The 21,010-nt window shown below is 38.4% G+C and overlaps 2 protein-coding genes across 2 annotated transcripts in view; one reads left to right on the top strand and one right to left on the bottom strand.

The window, feature by feature from the left end:
• Positions 1 to 21,010, bottom strand: part of IL1RAPL1 (interleukin 1 receptor accessory protein like 1) — a 712,722-nt gene that overhangs the window by 582,370 nt on the left and 109,342 nt on the right. The window lies entirely within an intron of this gene.
• LOC133082619 (transcription factor SPT20 homolog) lies at positions 5,471 to 8,710 on the top strand. The gene is made up of 3 exons (XM_061179299.1): positions 5,471 to 7,186; positions 8,025 to 8,036; positions 8,087 to 8,710. Exons 1-3 carry the CDS (start codon positions 5,471 to 5,473, stop codon positions 8,708 to 8,710), a joined length of 2,352 nt encoding a protein of 783 aa, XP_061035282.1.

The following is a 21,010-nucleotide window of genomic DNA, read 5'->3' as shown; positions in this document are numbered from 1 at the left end:
CCTACTGAACTGCTTATAAATAATTTGCTTTAGCCGAGTAGATCCTGGCCTATACAGTGGTTTAGGAAACAAATATCCAAGTGCTTAATCTACATTATACATAAATTCCTACAAGTCTCCCAGGAGGTTAAAAAAAAAAAGAGGTAAACAAATTATATTTCTACATTTGCAAATATTACATATAACACTCTTTAAACATGGTGCATTTAATAAATTAAGCTGCTTTTGCATTTTCCTATCTATGATGAAAGCCTTTTATTTCTATATCGAAAACAAAAACGGGGGGGAGAACAGAATTAAACTGTGAGTTAATTTAATTTAAAGGCAGAATTAGATGTTTTTGGGAAGAGACGTCTTTATTCTATATAATTTATGCACATTTCACAGTTGGTTTCTTTTCAATACTTTTTAGGCAACTTTAGTATCAATTCCAGTCAACTGCAATTTTTAGATTTTTCTCACTAGAAAGAAGAGCCATTAATCTGAATCACCTACAATTCACTAAAAGAACAAATGGCTTAAATAGGCCATTTTCAGAGAAAAGGAAATGGGCTAATGATTTGTATATCTTTATAAATATAAACATGGTAGAATGTGACAATTATACTACAGATTCTTGTCAACAAAGAATACAGGAATAAAATACTTTACACTCGGGTGGGCAGAATGTAATGCCATGGAGTGATATTAGAGATATGATTAAAAGTTAAAAGCAAAATATGAATGGGTCGCATCTTTATCAAAATGTGATAAAGAATACAAAAAGAAGAGGACATTTGCAAGGGCAGAAGAATCCACTAACAAGCTGTGTGATCATGGACAAATAACTTATCTTCCCTGAACTTCAGTTACCTGATCATAAAATTATAAGGATACTTAACCTCATAGGGTTGTTGTGAGAAGTAAATAACATCCTGATATAAAAACACTTCCTAATGGACAAACTGTTACATAGTATGTTTTACTGATGTTACCATTTTCTGCTCTGAGGGTTTAATGGCTCAGATTGTCAATCTCACTGCATCTCTTGAATCTTCACACTTACGCCTGATGTTCTTCCACATCCTCTTCATTCTTCATAATATTTTCACCACTGGTTAAATATGGAATTTATATCAAGGTCACCACTTTTTAAAAGCTTAAGCTCCTTTCCAGCCGCAACTCATAAAAGAGATAAATCCTATAGCTCTTTATATTTAATCTCCTTATCCTACTGCAAATATAGCCCCCCTCCAATTCTGTTCTCCAGATCTAACTTTTCATTTTTATAGAAAGGCTCAATATGAATAGAACACTCTTTCTGGGAGTGAAGTCTCATACATTTTGATATTCAGTTACACTTGTCTCATATTATCACCAGAAAGAGCTGCCATTGATGTGAAGGCCTCCCTAGATGCAGCAGTAGGGAGATAGATAAATGAATGAATGAATGAATGAATGAATAAATAAATAAATCACCACATCACCACGAATGAGGGCTTGTTATTAGCTCTGCTCTCTTAGTTTTAGAGGAATGAATCACCAAGGGGATTCTAGAACTGGATAGTTAAATATTTGCGGATGTCAACATAGAACAGACATTTTGAAATTCAGTATTTTCAGAAGTACGGGTCATATGTAAAACACTTATCCCTAGTCAGAGGGGAGGTGGAATAATTACACAGGAGACTTTGTAACAGTCAGCTGTCAAAATACTTTTCTGCCAATACTATAAGATTATCTCTCATGTTCTTCTCACATGAAACAACTGTTACAAAGTACTGAAAATGGCTCTACTGTATACATGATTTCCAGCCACAAAATCTGCTTTTTCCTTAAAAGTCCGTTATGATAATAGCAAGCAAGAAAACAAAAGGGAGAGAGAACTCTTATGGAATGGAGGAATTCAACCATGTTATATTCAGTCTTATCAGGATGCAGGGTTTTCCCAAATTATTCTTCATACATACATGAAGAATATCATAATGATTAACTAGACATCTTTTCCTTGAGTGCTTTCTCAAAGCTACAATTTATGTAACAGCACTGTAATCATTCCCACTCTCAAAACCCTTCTGTTCACTAGCCTATTAAATACAACAGTAATTGACCACCTTGGTGACTAATTTGCAAAAGCTATTACATTGCTTCTGGCTTCTAGTTTTCTTTATTAATATGGATTTATTTGGTATCCAAATTGTACAAAGCATCGCTGCATAATTTGACTTTGCAGTTACCGATGTCTTTATTTACCATTTATTAAGTCTATAATGTATAAAGCACATAACATGAATAAGTTATTAATCTGAATTGTGGCTTTGGGTATGTTAGTTTCTCATGTGTCAAATAAAAGTCTACATGAGGGCTTACATCCTTTCCCAAAATTCCAAAATAATATTATTGATAATATCATTATGCACGTTACATTTTCCTGATCTATGGGTGCATTATTGACAGATTTTACACAGAGATAGTCTATGTTCATGTGCATGTGTGTGTCCTCTACATCTACCTGTGATTTACCTCTTTCCCTTCACTAATAAAAATGTTTCAGTGGTAGTGTGAACTATTCTCCTCACTTTCTCAACACAGGCCCATCCCTTTCTCTACTATGGTCTGAGTTTCTTCACTAGTATTTCTCAGAAAATGTTGTTACTAGAGTTATCAATAACCTGGCTTTCCTCCGTTATCTGGGTTGAGCACAATATGAAAATTTAATTTTATTTATGTCCATTCATCTTGAGTTTTTATCAGAGGGTATTTTCCTTTTGTGCCTCGATTCATTTTCTCATTTCCCCTTAAACACCAGAATTTCCTTAGGTTTTTGTCCATTTTATTTGCTTCCTCTTGAGCACTTTTACGTTACCTATTCAGAATGAAAAATTGCTGCACCCCACTGATGGATCCAGTTGTGTGCTAGTGGTGTACAAAGTAAGAGGGTAAATGTTGCACTTTCTAAAAATAAATTGAAATGTATGTAAATTGTTAATGAATACACGCCAATGGTGAAAAATCCCCACCTATGAGCCCCAGCCACCCTGAAGCCAATCCTGGGGGGGCAAATCCTATCACTAGGTTCTTTGTTATCCACAGGAATTGGACCAATTAACACCCTCAACAACAATGTTTGAGAGGGCCTGTTTCCTCATACCATTAGCTAACATGGTAAGCTATGAAGTGTTTTCATCTCTGGCAATCTAATAGGTAAAGATATGGTCTTTTATTTTTGTCTTAACTTGCAATTCTATTAATTGTGAGGTTGAAGATTTTTTCATATACTTAAACAGCGTTTGTATTCCTTATTTTGTGACCTGTCATCTTGACTTTTTACTTCTCCTGGGTTAATGATCTTATTTTTATTAATCTGTAAGAGACTTCTGAGGTCAAACTCTGAGATGGGAAATACTGAGAAATGATTTGAGACCAGGTATATTAGAGCACTGGTTACTGGGAAATCAAAAGAAAGGGGTATAGAAAAAGCACAGGACCAGAGGTGTTCATCCCTTCTTAGGAAGAGTGAGGTACCTTCGAGAGGAAACATGTGCTTCTAAGACTTAGTGGTGAAGGGAAAAAAGCAACTGACTGAAGATAAAGGGCTCTAATGAACGAAGACTGTGACAAAGAATCAGAAGAAATCAGACTTGTGAAAAATGTACAATTTGTTAAAAATACCACCACAACCACCAACATTAACAATAATAAAATCTATGTATCGTAATGGCAGCAAAAGAAGGTGACCTTAAAATATGAAATCAAGTAAGCCATGCAATCTCCCTACCCTACCCACTTCAAAGTGTCTTCTATTGCTGGTTCAGGGGGAAAAAAAGCCAAAAAATGAGAATCGATTCAGCAGATGAAACCATTGCAGAACACATCTGCACACGTCCAAATCCACACTTGCACAAAGCAGAGGAAAAATTTAACTTGACACTCCAACAGGAATTTTATACTTAAATAAGCATTGCAGAATTGGAATCATAAACTTTTTTTTTAAACTTCAAAGACAAAAGAACAAACAACATGAAGTATGAAACAGGAGCTAGTCAAACTCAGGAGAAACAGGGAATAAATGAGGATTAAATTACAAAGTACCTATGATAGGCAGACTTGCTAAAATGGCCAGTGAAATATGGTCCACTCTAATTCTCAGAACATGTGAAAATAATGAGTTACCACTCCTGTCATTATAGTACATTATGTGGCACCATAACTTAAAATAGGGACTATTATCCTGGATTATCCACATGGGCCCTTAGAAGCATAGAATCTTCTCCAGCTGGTGACAGAAGAGGAAGTCAGAGGTGCGAGAAGCATAAACAGGATTCAATATGCCATCACTGGCTTGAGTATGGAGGAAGACACTTGCCAAAGAATGGGAGCAACTTTTAACAGCTGAGAGTGGCCCCTGACAGGCAACTGGCAAAAAAAAAAAAAAAAAAAAAAGAAAAGGAAATTTAATCCTATAACCACATCTGACTTTGGCCAACTACTTGAATGAGCTTACAAGTGGATTGTTCTCCAGATCCTCCAGTTAAGAAGCCTAGCCCAGGCAAATTTGATTTTGGACTTCTGAGACCCTAAACTGACACTGCTCTGTGTTCTGACTTGCAGAACTACGAGGGGGAAAACAAACAAACAAAAAAAACAGGTGTTGTTTTAAGCCACCAAGTTCGTGGTAATTTGTTATGGCAGCAATACAAAACTAATACAGTTCCAGAGGGAGAAGAGGTATACCCACAATTAACATAGGATCATAAAGGATAGAATAGAAAAGAGACAGGAAAATAAAGTAATACAAAAAGCTTTAGAAAGAATATGATAGAAAAGGCAGGAAGAGATTATCCGACATACTTATAAGTGAAATCCTTGAAGGGAAAAAAGCAAATCAAAGAAACAGAAGAAAGATTTTCAGACAATGATTCAAGAAAACTCTGCTGAAATAAAAGTTCTGAATTTACATATTAAAAAAGTAATAACACTGCCTCGATTCCTAAAAAACATTTTTTGCGTTTACCTTGCGCAACTGCACAGACTGGATACGGATGCCTGGCCTGACTCTCCAGTAGGAAGTACAGGTAGGAGAACAGGAACTGCAGGCCAAAGGACAGCCCACTGCTCAGGCGCACACAGCACGCAGACGCGTGCACAGCACGCAGACGCGCGCAGGCGCACGCAGGCGCACGGAAACCCGTCTAGCCCCATGTCGATTTCTGGCTTAGCCAAGATCAACGACGCAAGGCGAGGCCAGACCTATCTCAGAGGCTGCCGCCCCTACAGATATAGGTATTTTCAGAAACTCACAAGAATTTTGTGTAGCACTTCCTTGGAGGCGGGTTTCTTGGTGTCCGTACTGGAATTAGGCTGGTGGTTCCACTGTGGAGTTGGGGCAGCTTGCAGAACTACACATCCATATGAAAGACGCGATTTTCACCTGCTTCATCAATAACGCTTAACATTTTCTCTTCTTTTAGGGCCCCTATTTTGTACCAAAATGCAACAATCTCTAGAAGGCGCTTTGGATCGTGCGGAGTATGTCATTGCAAGTGCCCAACAGAGACCTCCAAAAAGGCAATACTCATCTAATGGGGAAAAGTCTCTATATGAAAAACTTTATGACATTTACGTTGAAGAATGTGAAAAGGAGCCTGGGGTTACGGAGGAATTAAGAAGCAATGTGAACCTGTTAGAGAAGCTTCTTAGGAGAGAGTCGTTGCCGTGTTTGGTGGTCAACCTGTACCCAAGAAAAGAGGGCTATTCGCTGATGCTCAAGGGGGAAAATGGATCATCTGCAGAGACCATTCGACTGCCCTATGAAGAAGGGGAATTGCTCAAATACTTGGATGCAGAAGAATTACCTCCTGTTTTGGTGGGTTTCCTGGAAAAGTCTCAGGTTAACATTTTTCATCGTGGGTGTGTCATAGCAGAAATACGGGACTACAGGCAGTCCAGCGACAGGGAACCTCCCCATTACCAAAGCAGGCATATTCTCTTACGTCCCACGATGCAGACTTTAGCCTGCGATGTAGAGGCCATAGCCAGTGATAACCAGAAATGGACCCAGGAGGACAAACTTTTGCTTGAGAGCCAACTGATCTTAGCTACAGCTGAACCACTGTGTCTAGACCCTTCTATATCAGTGGTCTGCACTGAAAACAGACTGCTCTATAACAAACAAAAGCTGAACACTCTTCCCATGAAAAGGAGCTTCAAGAGGTATTCTATGGCCTCTCTGAATCGGCAGCAGGAGCTGTCTCGTCCACCTCCTCCTGAGCTAAGAGCCCTGACTTCCTGCAAAAAAATAAGAGAAAGTAAAACAGGTGGGAATTCCGGCCTCAAAACTTTTAAAGCAGGAAATGGTGTAGATATGTGGCAACAGAGACCCTGTGACTTGGCCGTACCTTCTCAAGTGGACGTGGAGAAATATGCTAAACGGAATAAGTCTGTCGAATATGATGACTCACAATCAACAGTCTGGCCAACCCACGAGGTACAAGATGGTTCTGTATTTGGGTGTGAAGAGGGCAGTCAGTCCCAGACAACAAAGCTGACCTTGCAGTCACTTAGTGATCCATTTATCTCTGGAAAAAGAAGCTCCCATAAAAAAGTCAGATGTGAGAGACAGCTGTCTCCCCCGCAATCCTCCACAGATGACCATTCCTATAGTTTCGTGCCAGGGCCAAAGACTGATGTGGGGAGGGTGGTCAGTCAGTCCAAGGAATTGGTCCAAAAGAGCACCCAATGTCCAGTGCAGGTATCACACAGCTCCGGTGACTCAGCTGGTCTCAGGCAACCTTCTCCAGGGAAAGAACCAGAACAGACTAAGACTGGGTCGGTTCAGTCTTCAGTGCCAGACAAGGGAGCCAAACATCCACCTCCACCCATCACACTTCCCTTGAACTCAGGAAGGAGCTCCAGTGGTGACAGTTTCACTTCACAGCAGGCAAGCAGCTCTCATAAATCTCCATCTCCTGCCCCTGCTCCTAAGCCACCAAGTCCTTCCCAGAAATTCTCTGCGGAGGTAAATCGAGTTAGCTTGCTTCCTGCCACGGCCCTGTCCACTGCGGGCTCATCACAAAGGATCCAAGTTTTGGCCAGATCATCTGGCCTGAAGATCATCAGAATGGTGTACTCTGGTGAAGGACGCCAGGCCTCGGGGAGAGGCTCCAAGCCCATGCAGGACTCTACCACCGGGGCCACAGCTCCTGCAGTAATCATGCTCCGTCAACTGCCCACAGGGATCAAGCCTGGCCCCCTGCCCACAGGGATCAGACCTGGCCACCTGTCTACAGGGATCAAGCCTAGCCCCCTGCCTGGAGGAATCACTCTTGGCCACCAACCAACAGGGATCAAGCCTGACCCCCTGCCCACAGGGAGCAGACTGGGCCACCTGTCTACAGAGATCAAGCCTAGCCCCCTGCCTGGAGGAATCACTCTTGGCCACCAACCAACAGGGATCAAGCCTGGCCCCCTGCCCACAGGGATCAGACCTGGCCATCTGTCTACACGGCGCAAGCTCAGCCCCTTGCCCAGAGGAATCAGGCTTGACCACCAACCAACAGGGATCAAGCCTGGCCCCCTGCCCACAGATATCAGACCTGGCCATCTGTCTACAGGGAGCAAGCCCAGCCCCTTGCCCAGAGGAATCAGGCTTGACCACCAACCAACAGGGATCAAGCCTGGCCCCCTGCCCACAGGGATCAGACCTGGCCATCTGTCTACACGGCACAAGCTCAGCCCCTTGCCCAGAGGAATCAGGCTTGACCACCAACCAACAGGAATCAAGCCTGGCCCCCTGCCCACAGGGATCAGACCGGGCCATCTGTCTACAGGGAGCAAGCCCAGCCCCTTGCCCAGAGGAATCAGGCTTGACCACCAACCAACAGGGATCAAGCCTGGCCCCCTGCCCACAGGGATCAGACCTGGCCATCTGTCTACATGGCGCAAGCCCAGCCCCTTCCCCAGAGGAATCAGGCTTGACCACCAACCAACAGGGATCAAGCCCAGCCTCCAGCCCACAGGGATCAAGCCCGGCCCCCTGTCTACAGGGATCAAACCTAGCCCCCTGCCTGGAGAAATCACTCTTGGCCACCAACCAACAAGGATCAAGACTGGCCAGCAGCCTGCAGGCGCTCAGCCACCAAATGTGCTGCCTGCTGCACCACCGGCTCCTTCTCAAGGAGGTGTTCAATTTATTGTTAAAAAAGCTTCCACTCTCAGGCCCTTAGCTCTACTCCAGCTTCCACCAGACTCACTCCTTTTGAACACCCAGCAGCAGGCCAAGGAGCAGCCACAGCAGCAGTGCTTCTACCACCTGATTCCACAGCAACAACTTCAACAACCCACAACTTCGCATCCTCAGCAGCCAGTGCCACAGGCTCCTGTACGAGGTTCGGTCAGTCAGAGAACCGACTTACCTGCTCAGCAAGCAACGGCCATTAACCTCAATGAAGTGGAGGATTTTCTGCAGCCCCAGGTAGCTGTGTTGTCTCGGCTGGCCTCTGCCCAGAGCCACCCCGGGCCAAACCTCCCTCAGCAGGGATCTCAGCTCTCCTCTGCCTTGCAGCTGCAGCTGCAGCCACAGCCTCAGCCAATACGGTTCAAAATCTTGCATCGCTCAGTGGCTGTGACAACAGTAGCAGCCCAGACAGCTCAGTCCCCTCCACCTAGTGAGCATACAGCAAGCCAGTCAGAAGGTAAAATGAAGAGCACACCAATCCCTCCAAAGCCCTGAGTCTTGCATTACTTTTTAATCTTTTTTAAAACAACACAAGAGCATTGGGTAAAAGGGTTTCTAAGTTTTCACTCCATTTTGGTGTTTAATGTCTCAGTATTTTACATTGGTAGGTGTACAAATTATACAAAAGCACAACTCTATGCGTTTTTTTTTTAAAAAACAGGGAAATGATTTACTGAAAAACAAAAAATGGGCTATGGCGCTAACCACCATGTCAGAATCCCATCTCTGCAATTTACTGACCTCAAGCCTATTGCCTGACTTCTCTGAATCTCCATTTCCTTGTCTATAAACATGTAAATCGTTATATCTACTTCTTAAGTTTATTGTCAGGGTTAATGTAAGATATATTAAATATTGAAATTCAAGTTAACTTTAAACTAAATTAATAAAATATTAAATATTTGAAAGAAATAAGCATAAGTACTTAAGCTGAAAATAAACTATAGTAATAATATTAGTGCAAATGATAGTTTTGTTACATTATATAAAAGTCAACTTTATGATCAATGGCAAATATGCCATGGAAGTTTAATTCCTCAAGAAAAACGCCACACACCAGACTTAAAAATAAGCAAAAATATATATATTTATATATGTATTTCTTAGGTTTTCAAATTAAATATATGTAATTAAATATTTATTATTATTATACATTCCTTAGGTTTTCAAATTATATCTTTATATATTATATATTATTATTATCATATGTTTATTCTTTAGGTTCCTTATATTTATATATTCCTTATTTCATTTTTTTTAAAATTTATTTGTTTAGTTATTTATCTATTTATTTATTTATTTTTGGCTGCTTTGGGTCTTCGTTGCTGCTGAGTGTGGGCTCTCTCTAGTTGCAGTGAGCGGGGGCCACTCCTCGCTGTGGTGCACAGGCTTCTCATTGTGGTGGCTTCTCTTGCTGCGGAGCATGGGCTCTAGGCACACGGGCTTCAGTAGTTGTGGCACGAGGGCTTCAGTAGTTGTGGCTCACGGGCTCTAGAACGCAGGCTCAGTAGTTGTGGCACACGGGGCCAGTTGCTCCGCGGCATGTGGGATCCTCCCGGACCAGGGCTCGAACCCGTGTCCCCTGCATTGGCAGGCAGATTCTTAACTGCTGCGCCACCAGGGAAGCCCTCCTTATTTCTTATAGTTGTATATTTCTTAGGTTTTCAAATTACGTACAAATAATTAAATATATTATTATATATTCCTTAGGTTTTCAAATTATACATATAGGTAAAGATTTTAATCCTTTCTTAATAAACAGTAGCTTTTTACTCTAACTAGATGTACTACATGGTGAGTTCTCTCTCTGTCTGATAAAACTAAATGCATTAGGCATTTGTAATTCGTTCTTCAGTAATTGAGGGACGATTTGGATATATAACTCAATATCATTTGCCAGACAATATTCTTCAAATGTATTATTCATGTGGTGCTTATTATTTTGCAAACACTTCATAGTATACAAATGCACCTGCTGTGTGCCATTCATCTTGCTCCTCTATTCTGTCTCAATTATTTTGTCTCCATCAGACAGGATAATAATCACAAGAGAGGGTAAAAGTTTCTTGACTTGTAACAGATGAGTGAATAAAAAATAAGTTTAGATAAACTGAAAAAAATGACGACAGGGAATTATAGGGGAAAGAATGAATAATTGTGATATGAGATATCTTTAAATATATATGCTAATTGAAAAAAATTATTTCTGTAGCTCCTAAACAATATATTTTAGGATAACAATGTAAGGTAAGAAACTAAATGACTGGGGCCTTCCCTGGTGGCGCAGTGGTTGAGAATCTGCCTGCCAATGCAGGGGACACGGGTTTGAGCCCTGGTCTGGGAAGATCCCACATGCCACGGAGCAACTAGGTCCGTGAGCCACAGCTACTGAGCCTGCGTGTCTGGAGCCTGTGCTCCGCAACAAGAGAGGCCGCGACAGTGAGAGGCCCGCGCACCGTGATGAAGAGTGGCCCCCGCTCGCCACAACTAGAGAAAGCCCTCGCACAGAAACGAAGACCCAACATAGCCAAAAATTAATTAATTAATTAATTTAAAAAAAAATTCCTTCCTCTTTAAAAAAAAAAAAAAGAAACTAAATGACTAGTTCAAACGCCCTCCCCCCAAAAAACCTGAGTAAATTCATACATGTGGAAAATACTTTTAAAATATTTTATATGTAAGTGTAAAGATTTATATCACTCAAAAATGTCATCTTCCTGATTTTCTGGAATTGAAGGTTGCTTGAAAAGAATGGGATATTTGAAAATATCAGAAAAATATATTCGTTAATAGTTATTTTTGTTGAAAGACTTAATTTTATTGTAATGATATTTGCTATTTGAGACAGCCCCTTGGATGACCGGTAAACATCTTTCATTTAACATGTCCAAATATGATGACATTCATCTTTTTCCTGATCCTATTAGAACCTTTACTGTTTGGTGTTAGAATAATTCACAAAGTAACTGAATTAATTACCAAGTAATTTTAAATAACTTAAAAAATAGAAAATCTATCTGCATACCCTTCTTATCCCTAACTGTTTCTACTCTAACTTTGAGGGATGCCTAGAGAAATTCTCAGGCTTCCTTCTTAATAGCTGAACAATCACCCACCTTGAATGAGTCCTGACACTAGCAAATGGATTAATGATAAAATATTTTCATCTGTGACATTTCTGACCAAGTCACACTCCTTTGCTTAATATCCTTCCCTGAATCTGCATACTCTGTGGAATCAAATTCAAACTATTTTGTTTAGCTATACAAGGTCTTTTTAGACCAGGATTTGTCTTGTATCTCTTTCCCATCTCCTACTACTTCCCCATTCACATCTGTGGCTTTGGCAGTACTTAATTCTTGGTGCTCCCAATGTGCCACGTTCATCCTCACATCCATGTGTTGGTGGAGACCCTCAAGCAGGAACTCCTTCCCATTCTCTGCTCATAGCTTAGTACTCAGCCTAAGTACCACCCATCTGGATCTGGGTCTACTTCCATATCATCCTTTATTACAGCACAGTTCAAACTATTTCACAGGATTATTTGTGAATCAAATATGGTAGTAAATATTAAAAAAGAATTGAAAAGGTAAATTAATATAAACATCCTTTTCAAATTTTTGTTTATTTTTTCAAACATAGATTGTATGACTTTGCATTTACTTATATAGCATTAGTACTTTTACTTGAACGGTTAAAATTTTACTATATATAATTATAATCATATGTAATGTACATTTATATTCTCTAACTGTGTTGAATGTCACAATTGTCTTTTTAAAACATCAGAAGAATACTAAATGAGAATTATTACTTATTTAAATATAATTTAACTTTAAGCAGAGGTTATGATGATGATAAGAAATAAGAAAATTAAATAAAGCTTTTTTTGTTTTCTTGGATTTGAACCAAGAAAATATTCCTGAATTCACAATTCAGTCATAGGTCATTCTGATGAACTATAACATATAAGTTTCCTTCTACAAAATTCCAAGGCTAAGAAACATTTATGTTTCTTAGAAGTTTTGAATTCTGGGCATATACCAATGTATGCAAATAAGACAGTGTTCTCCTGTCTTTGCTTCCCTGTTATTGTCACGTGATAACAGCCTGATGGAGTCTTATTAGATGTTTGGGATGACAGGACTTAAAAACGATGTGGTGGGAAAATGGGGAGTTGTTCAGTGAGCAGAGTTTCAGTTTTGCAAGATGAAAAAGTTATAGAAATTTGTCGTACAGCAATGTGAATATACCTAACACTACTGAACTGTATACTTAAAAATGGTTAAGGTGATAAATTTTATGTTTCATGTTTTTTACCGCAATTAAAAATTTAAAACAACAACAATAAAACTGTGGCATACAAAATACTTCATTTTCAGGGTCCTTAGGGGAACCTCGGTCACCTATGGGTTCATAGCCCTGTTGTCAAAAGCACAACCCTCTGGAGCCAGCCAGTTTTTCATTTCAAAACATGGCTTTGCCACTTACTAGTTGTGGGGCCATAGGTAAGTCACCTAACTTCTCTGTGCTTCAGTTTTTCCATCTGCAAAATGGAGATATTTCATAGGACCCTTTTCACACAGTTGTTATAAGTATTAAAGAAGATAATATTTGTAAGCTGCTGAGACATTCCATAAAGTAAATTATCCAGAATGACTGAAATGGAGGAGTTATTCTCACCAAATTTAGAAGATACGTTTCAGATGATCTAACTATATAAGCTATCTGGCAAATGTGAAATCCCTCTGATGAGCAACGGGGGCCACCTGGAAGTGGTGCTAATTCTCCAATGCAAATGAGTGAGATGGGCATTATCGTTGATTTATCAAACGATGTGGTTATCAGTTTTCTGACGCTGTGGACACAGCCAACAAATGGTAGTTGCTAATGCAAGCCCCAAATCAAACATCCCAACAGGAGACCTTCTGAATTGCAAATTAAGTTGCCTCACACATGCCCCACTCCACATAGCCTGCTTCAGTGTAGGTGGCTGAGGACTTTATGTATTTAATGACTGATGATTCACCTATACAAAGAGGGAGGAGGCCAGTGAGCACCCAGTGTTTCAGAGTAGAAAGGAGCCTGTGGGTACAATTGTAGGCACCAATCAAAACCAGCAGTGCCCAACTCCTCACCTAAAATGCTTAACAGTAACTACGATGGGGTTGCCATACTTCGCATTCATTCATTCACAAATATTTATTGAGCACCTATAACAGGACAGATGATGTCAAAGCCCTAAAGACACAGCAATAAATGAGACAATGCCTTTCAAAAGCTTACAGCCTAGTACATTAAGAACAAATAAATATTAATAAAGTAGAGAAAACTCTAGCTTGGCTTTCAAATCGAATTGATCAAGCACAATTCCTGCATTAACCTTCTAATTTTTAAAATTATATTTCAAGACTCTATGGCATTCAATGGTAATTTTAAGAAACATTGCCAATTAGGATTTAAAATGGAAATAGCAAAAGACTTCCAGATGTAGTGTTGACATAATATCACTTTTTTATCACTTGCCCTCATTTCAGCTTAATAAGCTCTCTTGGCTCTCATCTTTCAGTGTTTAATCCAAAGCAATTAAACTGATATGCAAATGCCATCTCCATTGCTTTAAGAGTGACACTTAACACAATTTCATTATAATAGGCAACTGGAATGTTTGTAGAATGATCAGCTCATTTTTATTTTTAAAAATGTGCTTTTCTTGCAAGGTATGCTTGTAAATAAAATGTCCACACACACAAATTTTACTTGATAAATAACATGTAGATAATATCTGTCTTGTATACTGAACACAAAGTCCATACCATGTGGTATTTCTATTTAAAAGCCTGCTATTCTTTTGCTTAGTCTCTACAGAAATGAATATTTTAGCTAATGAATTATATTAGCAAAAAGTACAGGATAAGCAGAAAATGAACAAAGTGTGTGTGTGTGTATTGTTTAAGGTAGTCTGTCTTTTAGGATTCAGTTCTAATTAGGGAATGAGAAGGTTATAGTGGAAATTCCAAATACACTTTATTAGATTCAATTAGTTAAGTATGCGTGGTATTAATAGTCCCAGTTCTTCACTCCTGCCTGTACCCATACCCTTGGACATGTAACCTCCACTCTGAGTCTGAGTCCACCATGCGACTTGCTTGGGCCAATGGGATCTTAGAAGTCATGAAGCAGGGGCTTAAATCAGTACTTACACATCTCTTCTCCCTTTGTTGCACTTCTCCTGTCGACATGAGAACATACCTGAGCTAGCCTCTGGAGGATGAAAGTCTCACAGAGTTAGATTCTAGCCACCCCAGTTATTCCATCTGAGGCCAGGCCATCCTAAATCAGTCAACAAGTAGCTGACTTCTAGAGAGGAAGTCAGCTGTAGTTGGCTAGGTTTAGGACATAGTATACTTTCTCATCTCTGAGAGTCATATTTTTATCATCATCAGTTGGAACAAATGCATTATGCTGGATGGTACATATCACTGTCTTAAGAAGGAATAGATTTTCCATTAAGCATTATTGACATATATTCAATAACACCCTTAAACACTCAAAAGGCTTTAGAAACATACTCTATTAAGAAGAAAGATGTATCAGAATTTGAGCATTTCTTAAAAGGAAACATTTTTCAACTAAAGGCCTTAGTCTAGTAGCTGAAAAAATATTTGGTAGACAAATTAATATTCATAATTCAATAAATATTTATTGAGAAACTATGGGCTACTCATTGTCCAAAGTTCTGGGATACAAAATAGGATTAGCCTTTGGACTTTAAGTGTTATGCTTGGTAAAATCAAATTTAAAAAATCCTAATTCAACCAAATACTATAAACAACAACAACACAAAAATGAGCATTACAAAATTTGTTTTGACAGAAATAATTTAAAAATATTCAATTTGTATTTATGCCCAAAAAGGAAACAAAAATATAAAAGAGTGAAATATGTGAGCTATAATTAATCTGAACTTTATTTTATTTTAATTTTGACTCCTATAATTATTTTGTGACTAATCTACTCCATGGGTAACCCAAGACTTACATGGCTAAGAAACATTTAAGTGACTCTAAAAACCTGCAGTTTTAGCATGATCCCAAGACACACAGTTGTCCAATTTACCAAACCTTAAATCATGGAAACGCTTATCTCCCATTGGGAGTGTTTAGGGTTTAGAGTATGGGGCTAAGGTGAGGTTGATAGGGTTTAAGTCCAATCTCCAACATTTATTAGCTGCCTGACCTCAGGTCAGTTATTTAAACTCTTTAACGTATTACTATAAACATTTTTGAAATTCCAGAGTTGAACTACACTGAATATGACCTTTTAATGTTGGAATTATTACTAGCTAACAGATATGGTTTTGTTCCCACTGATTCTATAGCTCCATGACATACTTTCTTACCTAAGAATCTAAAATGAAAAAAACAATTTTAGCCCATTAGCTTAACAGTTTACCTCACACACTCCTTTTGACTTTGATCATCACACCTAAATTTACAAACAAAAATTTTTCTGACACCCAAAAAGAAATAAATAATTATCTTGGGGTGATAGCTTTACGCTACAAATGTTTCCTGGTTGTAATCATTGGAGTACATGAAAAAGAAAAGTATCTTTAAAAAATGTATCTGACAAAGCTAAATAAATTGTTGGAATACAGATTGCTATTTATGATTATATTGTCTACTTCCTACATTCTTCCTAGAATTCTTCACACATTGTATGCATCCCTTGGGTTCTTCTCATAGCATTAGATATAAGATATACAAATTATTAAATACAGTTACTGGGTTAATAATGATTTTCTAAATCCCAAACTCTGCACAATCATTAAAGTTATAATCATCATCATCACTTATCTTTTAAAGAAGTGTGGCACTGTGGAAAAATTAATACATTGTTTATTAGAAGCACTGAGATTGAGCACCATCTATATCAGTGTGCTGATTGATTTGGCAAGTCTCACTCCTCTGAGCCTCTTTGCCCTCATGTATAAAAAGTGAATAACAATATCTGACCTAACTCATAGGCTTGACATGAGGATCACAGTTAAAATGCACATGAAAGTAAAAGTGGAAGACATTCATAAACAATAAAGTTACGCATTACTAATTTTCTATGAGTCTCAGTTTCACTTATAAAATAGCAATAATAATTTCTAGCTCACAGGATTTTCTGAGGATTCAATAGAAAAATACTTAACATATGCAAAACACCATAATGCCAGAGACAGAGGAGTAGCTCAATAAATACTGGTGGTTGTACAACTTTAAACATTTAAAACAACTTAGAAATTTAGAGATAAAGTATTATTTACATATATTTTTTCATATATTATGCTCCATAATATAACCACATATTATACCCTTTTTCATTTGTAGCACAATAAACTGTTCCGAATGAGAAAGAATAGCTGGAGAAAAAAAAAAATCTGACATGAGAATAATACGGTGAGACTTTCTCAGATTCTTAGACGTTCTCTGATTCTTTCTATTATCTCCAGATGAAAAAAAATTATAAAGTATCAGATGTCATATTATTAACTTTCCATTTCTCTGTTGTTTCTAGGTATTGGTTTGATGAGTAAATGTACCAAAAAAATTCTTTTGAGGTCAAAAGATCCTTTGTTATAGATAATATCTGATAAGTAGTTCTAAGAAAAGAGAAGACTACACAACAGCCCTGATTTATGTGGTCAATAGTGAAATATTCATTAATTGATTTCTTCAAAATCTGAATACACGTTAGAATTCTCCAAGATTAACATGGGCTCCTTTGCGTCTAATTCCTCCATCATTCCTTCCTGTCTTACCTCTTTTAATCAGCTTATATCCCATAACTCCTTCCTGGCTTCATTTAATTCCCTGACAATCTAAATCTAAATCTAAATCTAAATCTAAATCAATCATCTCAATACCCATGAGTTTCTCACTACATCTTTTTATTTCACCCAATCTTCCAAGTCCTGACTCCTTCTTCAAAGTCATGAATTCATTCTTTTTTTTTTTTTTTTAATTTATTTATTTATTATTTTTGGCTGTGTTGGGTCTTCGTTTCTGTGTGAGGGCTTTCTCTAGTTGTGGCAAGCGGGGGCCACTCCTCATCGCTGTGCGCGGGCCTCTCACTATCGCGGCCTCTCTTGTCGCGGAGCACAGGCTCCAGACGCGCAGGCTCAGCAGTTGTGGCTCACGGGCCCAGTTGCTCCGCGGCATGTGGGATCCTCCCAGACCAGGGCTCGAACACGTGCCCCCTGCATTAGCAGGCAGATTCTCAACCACTGCGCCACCAGGAAAGCCCCATGAATTCATTCTTAAATCACACAACCAAACCATCCAGAGGTTTTATTTAAAGATTATTTTTTTGTAAAATCCCTATCATATTAATGAGAGTAACTATTTCAAGGTGCTTAAGATTGATAGAAATTGTCCAAAGGAGAAAATTAAGTTAAAATGTAGATTAGAAATAAAGCTGACAGTAGCAAGAAAGCAAGGTCAGAGAATGAGAATTATGTCCTAGAAATCTGAAATGTTAAATAGAAAATCTGGTTGAGAAAACTCCTATATAAGAAAGAGTGGGGAAGTTCTATTTCTAGTAATATGGCAAACTAGGTTATTTGGACCAAGAAATGAAAATAAGTAAAAATACTAGATTCTTTCCCTCAAAATGAAATAGTTCATAAGAATCCTAGGCCAAAATCTAAGTAAAACCAGAGCTCAAAGAATTAAGTGGCCCACTGAAGACATTTTCCTGAGGGCATTACTAACACAGTAATCTCAGTCACCACAATCTTGGTTTAATGGTGGCACAGGTCTGATAGCCTAGGGATTGGGGGTTTAGTCAAATCTCAAATTGGAGAGACCCTCATCCAGTAAAGCTAAGGCCTACAATCATTAAGAAAATGGTGAAACATAACTAAACTTGACCCTCTCCAACGTCTTATACATCCTTAAGGTAGATCTATAGCACAAATTCATATTACTTATATAGTTCCCAAAAAAACCTCAAAGCTATGAATTTCATTTAATTTATAGTGATCCCAGAGTGATCACACCTTAGGCACTTGCCAAGGCAAATGGAAATCTTTTCCAGAAGAGTTCCCCTTCATCCTAGGCCTCAGAGAATCCCCCAAAATAATATTCTAAGGAAAATGATCAGCTCGTTGAAAAAACAGACAAACAAAAACCAACTAAGCACAAAGGGGAAATAAAGTGCCTTGAGCAAGAATCATGAGAAAGAATAAAGAGAAGCTATCTCTCCACTCTCTGTAGTGAAACTACAGACTTAAAGTTACCAACCAGCAATTTTAAAACAAAGAAATAAAAGACAAGCATAAGCATATATAGATATTTCTATATCTGTCTATAAAAATTACCTAACCAATTTAAAATAAGGCAACTCTTAGAACTTCTAGAAAAGAAAATATAATAAATAAAATTAAAATCTCAAGGGATAGGTTTAATACCACATTAATTACAGCTGATGAGAAAATAGAAATGAAACATACATGCAGTGATGGAGAGGGGGCCAGTCACTGCAACAGGGGAGTACCCACCATCTCCCAAATATCCTTCTTTACTCAGGGTTAGCCATGACAAATTGGTACTGGAAAACTCTTTATAAATGGGAAGGTTCTTGAGGGTCACAGATGATGCTAGGTCAGCTTTGGTAGTAGTACAGATGTAAGGACACCAAGGCCACATATTTCTAGATTGCATCCTTGGCCTTGATCATCCTTACAATGAATGTTTTGCTGCTTATATAAAGGATAGGAAGAAGGTAGAGCAAATCAAAATCTACTTTTAGGAAAAATCAATAACAAAACAGATGCTCGCCATATATATGTTAGAAGTTTCTTCCCAAGTATTTAATTATACAGTTTTTTTTCAATATGAAAATGAATGTAAATAGCATAAAAAGTGATTTTTTTAAACTGTAATCAGACTTTCAGAGAAAAATAACAGCCAAGCACTTATTGTGTACCAAACAAGGTACCAAGTGTTTTATGCATATCATCTCCTCAACCTTCACAATATCCTAGAAAGAATAAATTCATATCCTCCTTTGACACTTAAGGAAATAGATTCAGAGGAGAAATAAATTGAAAATGACGGAACAGGATTTGAACTCAGGTCTGCTGATTTAACAGCTCAGGCTCTTAACTAAAAATAGTGTTATTTTATATAAAAATAAATTCAGGTTAAAAGAGCAGGGTCATCTTATTTTAAAAAGCACTTTTTACATCTATACCACTTCAATGACATTGCCCCCAAATTCCTTCCCTAACTCTGACAACTTACTATCAAACTAGAAGAACCCTGCTAGGTAAAAGGATTCTATCCTGAATATAAGTTGTTAACCATTCCACAGTGCGAACAATGTCATAAATGGAGATCTAGAAGGCAACTTGATAAATATGATCGATTTGGGATCTAAAGAATCACGTGGGTTAGAGTAACATCAGCTACAACAAGGCAAAATGTAACATCACTTAAGGGAAGAGCCACCACTTGGTTTCACAGCCAGCTGCAGAGGATTAACAGACACCAGTGGCAGCATGCTGACTATGAGCCAGCTGGGGGATGTAGCCAAAGTGATTTCAGCTAAAATTTTTTTTTAAATCACAATATTTAGACCAAGGGAGGGGCTAGTCTTGCTCTTCTCCGTGGTAGTTAGATCAAAGAAGAGTGATGTGATTGGAAACTATGTCGTATGAATCATTGTGAGAACTAGAGATGTTTAGCTTATAAAAGAATATAGATGTTTAGCTTATAAAGCAATATATATTGTTCAGCTTATGTTTAGCTTATAAAACAATATATATTGTTCAAAGCAGGAGATGTGACAGAGGCACACATGTGTCCCCAGGCATCTGTCCATAGGGAGATCCTAATGATTCCCATCAGGGATTTTAAAAATTCAGTTTTGCACATTAGATTTATTGAGCTTAGAAGCCACTCAAATTTTGTTTTGTGTTTTCTATAAGTTTATTTATATCTGGGAAAACTCTAGCAAGGATCACAGCCAAAGAAGGCATTAAGATATTACATTGCCTCTGAGCACCATTTACACTCCCTGCTTTACTGGAAGAGTAGCCTAAACAGGGATGTTACAGCTTTCTTAATATATCAGAAGAGCTTATGTAAGACTGAAGAACTGCAATTGCTCTAGGGTAGGGTCCAAAGACAGAGAACTTGGCTCAAAAGGAAAGAACTTTGATGAGCTCAAAATAAAGAAGGAATTTCAAACTGAATGGTGCAAACAGAAATGCCTGTCTCAGGATGTCATGGACCCAAAGTTCAAATATAGGATAGACGCCCATTTGGCAGATATGGGGAAAAGGCACGTAAGAAGAGTTCTTAGGATTAAATGAGCTACGAAGTCCCCCCTCCCCCATCCTGAGATTATTTTAGACTAAAACTCCCAAATCTCTTCCCTTTCTTTAACTCTCTCCTGAACGTCTAACCTCATTTTCAAATACTTGTTTGAAACAGTCATTCTCAAAATTCTTCTAGTATCTTACATCCATTCAGTTAAAGACCAGAATATATCATCTGCCCAATTTCCTGTTTTTATTCTGCTACCACATTATCCTAGTCATCCAAGCAGGCAACCAGTCATTATGGGCCCCTCCCTTTTCCTCCTCAATCAGTTGCTAAATCATGTGGATTCTGCTTTACACAGTCTCTCACATCCACCCCCTCCTTTCCAGTTCTTTCCCACTATCCTAGTCAAAGCCTTCACTATTTCTCACTTAGGCCGTTTGGTAATGAGCTGTTAACTATTATCCCTCCCTCT

Source organism: Eubalaena glacialis, chromosome X, assembly GCF_028564815.1.
Source record: "Eubalaena glacialis isolate mEubGla1 chromosome X, mEubGla1.1.hap2.+ XY, whole genome shotgun sequence".
NCBI lineage: Eukaryota > Metazoa > Chordata > Mammalia > Artiodactyla > Balaenidae > Eubalaena > Eubalaena glacialis.
This window is presented reverse-complemented; position numbering and strand designations above follow the sequence as displayed.